Source organism: Panthera tigris, chromosome D2 (genome assembly GCF_018350195.1).
Source record: "Panthera tigris isolate Pti1 chromosome D2, P.tigris_Pti1_mat1.1, whole genome shotgun sequence".
Lineage (NCBI taxonomy): Eukaryota > Metazoa > Chordata > Mammalia > Carnivora > Felidae > Panthera > Panthera tigris.
The window spans coordinates 66,858,894-66,864,893 of record NC_056670.1 but is presented as its reverse complement, the minus strand read 5'-3'; the positions used below and the strand labels follow the sequence as shown (position 1 = coordinate 66,864,893).

The 6,000-nt window shown below is 42.5% G+C and overlaps 2 protein-coding genes across 8 annotated transcripts in view; both read right to left on the bottom strand.

The window, feature by feature from the left end:
• Window positions 1-913: 913 nt before the first annotated feature.
• MXI1 (MAX interactor 1, dimerization protein) overlaps window positions 914-6,000 on the bottom strand; it is a 111,029-nt gene continuing 105,942 nt past the window's right edge. For 6 of the 7 annotated variants that reach the window (XM_042960158.1, XM_042960160.1, XM_042960159.1 and 3 more), the window contains 2 exons: window positions 2,385-2,588; window positions 914-1,129 (listed from right to left, as the gene is read on the bottom strand). The gene's annotated coding sequence lies outside the window, so the exon portion shown is untranslated. The remainder of the gene's footprint in view (window positions 1,130-2,384; window positions 2,589-6,000) is intronic. The other variant, XM_042960161.1, reaches the window with a different exon arrangement.
• Window positions 4,683-5,210, bottom strand: LOC102949907 (protein FAM136A-like). The gene has a single exon (XM_042960168.1). The coding sequence runs from the start codon at window positions 5,148-5,150 to the stop codon at window positions 4,773-4,775; it is 378 nt and encodes a 125-aa protein (XP_042816102.1). The 5' UTR covers window positions 5,151-5,210; the 3' UTR covers window positions 4,683-4,772.

Genomic DNA, 6,000 nt, shown 5'->3' with positions numbered 1-6,000 from the left:
ATAAAACTGGAGTCCCTGAGGTTCCTCCTATAGCTGACATGTATTAATTGAATCCACAACAAATGCCTAGATCTAGGAGTTGACTGAGGGGGGGTGGGGGGAGGGGATGAGATGGGATTTCATGCATGGAATCCTGCTTTACAGGAGCTTACCATCAGAGGACTAATACAGGTTAGACTGTGTAACCCGGGTATACTTCCTTAAAAACTCAGAGAAAGGAGAGATGGGGGTAGGATCAAGTTAATTGTCTATGGACTGGATTAATCAGGAAAGACCATATGTCAACTTTCTTTTTTTTTTTTTTTTTAACGTTTATTTTTGAGAAAGAGAGAGACAGAGACAGAGACAGAGTGTGAGTTGGGAAGGGGCAGAGAGGGAGGCCTAGAAGCAGGCTCTAGGCTCTGAACTATCAGCCCACAGCCTGACGCAGGGCTTGAACACATGAACTGTTTGATCCTGACCCAAGCCGAAGTCGGACTCTGAACTGACTGATCCACCCAGGCATCCCATATATGTCAACTTTCTTGACTCCCCATAAACCTAAGAAGCACAAAGTCTCAGGGCCACAAGGAAACATAGATAAGGAAATGCAGGCTGACCCAAGTTAAGGTCTCTGAGCTAGTGAGAGGCAGAATGCACACTAGAACTACAGATCCTGGGTCCAATGTACTATTCCACCTGCCAGTCAAGCATGTTGACATGCCTTCTTTGGATCATAAAACAGGGGTCGGAGAGTGATGCAAAGCAAAAGCCAAGTAAAACGAAACAAATTCAATTACAGCCAGAAGAGGCCCAAGACCATTTAATCTGGGCTCACAAACTGTTACAGGCAGCTATTATAGTCACATCAACTTGTTTGTCTCATGATGATGCAGGGAGCTATGTATCCTTTTTTTTTTTTTTTTTTTTTTTAACGTTGGGACAGAAAAAGTGACCTAACCTGGGCACTTTACAAGTCATAGCAAAAGAAAGCCAAAAAACATGGGCTCCACATTCAATACTTCTGCCTTCCTAAACCACAAGATGAATGGCCACATATATCTGTAAATTATAGTCCCTTTCTTGTCATACTTACATTAGTTTTATTCTTCCATTGACTATCAGGTTAACTGGTTCTAATTCCCTCTGCCTGTGGAGAAAGCAACAAATTAGGCAGCTAATCAGTAACGCTAAAAAAATAAACCAGAGATACATGGATTAAATTGCTCATCATCAAGCTATTACAGTCCTTTTTTTCCTATCTATATCCTTATCAGCAAACGTGAATGTAAAAATCACTTTCAATTGCCTGCAGACACACCATTAATTAGGATCAATTAAAAGTTCTCTCCAACCAGAAAATGCTTCAAAACCTTGATTCCTTAGTAGTAATAGCCTTATGAAGAAACTAGTGTCATGTGGTTATATGCCCATGTCAGAGAAATATCATAATGCTAATTACAAGAAATCTTTAGAATATTCTCCAAAGTCAAATATAATGTTCACTGCTGTCAAAAGTTTGCTTCTTCTATGTTCTCAAGGAGATGGAATTCTATTAGTGCCAGACACACCTTGCCCCTTCCATATGATTCCTAAAGGAGCTGTTCTTTTTTTTTTTTTTAAGTTTTATTTATTTATCTATTTTGAGAGAGACAGAGACAGCACAAGTAGGGAAGGGTTAGAGAGATAGAGAGTGAGACCGAGAATCCCAAGCAGCCTCTGCGCAGTCAGCATAGAGCCCAATGCGGAGCTTGAACCCACAGATCTGCGAGATCATGACCTGAACAGAAACTAGAGTCGGATGTTTAATCAACTGAGCCACCCAGATGCCCCAAGGAGCTCTACTCTAAACACCAGTAGTCTAGGGTGTTCTTACTATATGCAAAAATACTAAAGGAAGCAGATGAGGGAAGCAAGAAGCCCTGTCTGAGAAAGGTGGTGAGCAGTCACAATGCCCCTTCGGAACTGGATCTTTTTTTATATATATAATTTTTTTTAATGCTTATTTATTTTTGAGAGTCAGAGAGAGACAGAGCACGAGTGGGGGAGGAGCAGACAGAGGGGGAAATACAGAATCTGAAGCAGGCTCCAGGTTCTGAGCTGTCAGCACAGAGCCTGACATGAGGCTCAAACTCATGGACTGAGAGATCATGACTTGAGCGGAGGTCAGACGCTCAACCAGCTGAGCCACCCAGAGCTTGGAGCCTACTTTTGGATTCTGTGTCTCCCTTTCTCTCTGCCCCTCCCCTGCTTGTGCTCTGTCTCTCTCTCAAGGATAAACATTAAAAAAATTAAAAAAAAAAAAAAGATATTCTTCCAAACAGGGAAGTGAGGAAAAGCATGCGACATAGAACAGAACCTAGGAGCAAAGCAGTAAGACATGAAAGAGCAAGGTAAGTTTGTACCTGGAACGTGTGGTCAGTGCTCAGGACGTGAAGCAGGCTGTGACCATATCACCAGTGGCCTTATATGGTGGGCTAACAGGTTGGGATTTCACAAGTAGGTGTGGGTATGTTTAGACTGGTGTTTCCAGAAGATCAATCTGGGAGCCAAGTGTGGAAGATGAATCTCAGGGAAGGAACCCCATTCTTAGGGACTATTACATCAGGCTAGGAGAGAAAATGATGACAGCTTGGTCTGTATAGCACTAGGATGGAGAAAGGGAAATACATCCAAAAGACATTTGGGGGTCAAATTAGTCAAATGACTATAAGGGAAAGAAAGTAATTCTTCTAGCTGAAACTGGAAAAAAGTTAGTAAGCATCAGTGTCATAGAATACAAAAGAAGACAAAATCAGGCAAAAATATAAAATTTAAAAGATTTTAAAACTTCTATATAAATAGTTGATCGTTTTCTCCCCATGAAGAGGCTATTTTAAGGGAAAAAATTACGTATTCCTTTTTTGTAAAAAATAAAATTTACCCTAATGGCTTTTCTGTTTATAAATTTTACCCTATTGGATTTTGATGTGCTGGAGTAAATAATTACCAATTGTGCCAAAATTTTTTGGAAAATTTTTCAACGGAAGAAATACTTAATCTGTATATCTGAGTTGCTTATGCATAAGCAAGCTCTCCTATAGCATTATATATATATATTATATATATATATTAGCATTTATATATTAATTTCTCTCCACACACACACACACTCAGAAATCGATTTAAAACAAACATGACATCATCTGCAGGAAGTACCAAGACATTTTCTATTAGCTTTTAATGTTGGGAAAACAAAATGAGAAGGTGACATTGTTTCACAGTTTCTTTTTTTCTTTTTTGAGGAAAAACTATACCTTTTTTTTTTAAGCTGAACCACTAGGAACATATATTACAACCTTGAAACACCAAATATTGGCTATGTTATCATTTCAAATAATAAATTGGTGAAAAAAAATAATGAAATGATAAAGGGCAGAACACTGCTTACTGCAACGGCCACAGGCAAAAGTGTTATTTGGTAATGAGGGGGTGGCTGTCCATCTTTTGCTTTAAAGGAATCACAGCTCACCCGAGTTGCTTACTTTTTCTCCTTCAGCCTTCCTGTTGCCAAGGGATTGTCTCAATAGGGCTCTGTTATTTCAGGGGGCTAAATAAGCAATACTGAGTTTAGGCTTTCTTTCCTTCTCTTCTATAAAAACCAGGTTTTTCCAAATTCAGTACCTAATAACTCTCTTAATTAAGAAGGCAACAGTTTCTCCTTCAATGTTCACTCCTGGATACTGGTACATAGTGCAATCAAAACCCCCTTTCCCTTCAAGGGAAAGTGTTACAGCAAGATTGTTCAGTTGTTCTGCTGCAGATAGGCTCAGGGCCCATCATGACAGCCAGTGAGAGGGGAGATCTGCTTCCCATACCCAGTGTAACATCCCTTCTCTTGTTTCTGCAGGGTCTCTTAGCTGAAAGATGTAATACGTATTTCAAGAAATGCATATCCACATCTTGATGGCCAGAAATAGATACCCACGAGGAACTGTTCAAAGTTCTTACCCAAACTACCTCTCCCACCTCCGCACCTTAAATCAACTTCATATATATAAAACAAAACATTGTATATAAAACAAAACCAAGCAAAACGAAGACCCAGAAAGCTTTTTTCCCTTCTAAATTAGCGACCTCATGGACTTTGCTTTACAGCTTATAGAAAATGATTTGGTGATCCTTCTGGTAAACAGGAGGTTGGCAACAACAGAAACATCTCTGCTTGTACTCCACCAGATCATAGGCAGGTTAGGGGAACCTAGCAACCTGTTTGTACCTGTATACTAAGAAGAATCTTGTACCTTAAAGCCTCTGGCTTGGTACAAGGGAGATCCCTAGTGCCAGTGCATGTGAAATTTAGGTTACCAAAAATTCTCCTGTGCTATCTCAGACCCAAATTTTAGCACCAGTTTTTTCCATTTCACTTTCTAGGGTTGAAACACAAAGGAACCAGTGTGTAGAGGCAAGTGACACATGCCTCAAACTTGCCTGCTATCCTTAATTTCTTCATAAACTTCAAAGACCAAAACTCATTTTGCTTTTTAAATGGATTCCTGCTGGAGCACTGGGTGGCTCAGTCGGTTAAGCCTCCCGCATCGGCTCAGGTCACCATCTGAGGATTCATGGATTCGAGTCCCATGTCGGGTTCTATGCTGACAGTTTGGAACCTGGAGCCTGCTTCAGATTCTGTGTCTCCCTCTTGCTCTCTGCCCCACCTCCACTCATGCTCTGTATCTCTCAAAAGTAAAATAAACATTAAAAAAAATTAAATGGATTACTGCTGTCAGCCTTGATGGCCAATTACAAAGACTTCAATTTCCCAGTGGATAAGAGATCTTCTCAGTCATGGTTGGGATGAGGTGCATGGGGTCATCCACATACTTGGTCACACAAGTCTCCAGCTGCCACTTCACCTGAAACCCTCTATTTCCTGCATCTATTGAATCTTTGGCTTTGTCACTGCAGTGCATGGTGCACTGGGCCAGGCAGCCCTGGAATTTCTTCATCTGGGTTTGAGCCAGAGGCACATGGCAGCGCTCAATGCATTGGTGCACCTGCCGCATGGCCTCCCGACTATCCTCACAACAGCTGTACCAGAACATGAGCATCTTCTGGATGTTCTCTCTCTCCAGACTCTTTACCGCAGAGTCTACTGCCTTCTGCACCTGGAGCTGCTGCAGGTCTGCCATGGTGACCCTGCACTGCCTCTCTCCAGAGGGTGCCCAGATGGACTCCGGCACTCGGGCCTGCCTGTTTCATAGTTTCTTTTTTTTTTTTTTTAATTTTTTTAACGTTTTTTTTATTTATTTTTGAGACAGGGAGAGACAGAGCATGAACAGGGGAGGGGCAGAGAGAGAGGGAGACACAGAATCTGAAACAGGCTCCAGGCTCTGAGCTGTCAGCGCAGAGCCCGATGCGGGGCTCGAACTCACGGACCGCGAGATCATGACCTGAGCCGAAGTCGGCCGCTTAACCGACTGAGCCACCCAGGTGCCCCTGTTTCACAGTTTCTAATACAGGTAGCGTCTGTGGGAGAGGCAGCATCAGAGGGACCTAAAAATAAGGGTGATGCAGAGAAAGTAGGCCTTCTCCCCTGCTGTAGATACTCTGGTGTGTGGCCCAGATTCCTCTTTCGGGACTGAGGTGCTCATTCACCCAGAATGAGGGAGTGTTGGTGGCTGACAGTGTCCAGCCGAATTATTTTTCTGCCCCCTTCACAGGGGCAGCTCACATGTATTGGCTGATCATTTGGGGTTGGGTAGGTATAAAGTCCCAAGGGGGTCTCTGAGGAGCCATCCAGCTCTGGAGCTCCTACAGGATGGGCTGCACATGTGTGGCAGCTTCTTCTCCCTCCGCCCAGCCCTGCTCCTGTCACTCTCACAGGGGATGTTCCTAAAGGCACTCCCCAATAAACTTCTTGCAAAGAAATGTCAGAGTCCTTTTCCCAGGAATCTCAATGTACAGCATGTACCAGGACCACAAAAAGCCTTTCATGAGCACTCATTACAGAGAATGAGAGTGTCACTGTAAATGTACGTA

Excerpts from the sequence above, each read along its gene's own strand:
- LOC102949907 (XM_042960168.1), bottom strand. The coding sequence starts at position 5,150 with ATGGCAGACCTGCAGCAGCTCCAGGTGCAGAAGGCAGTAGACTCTGCG.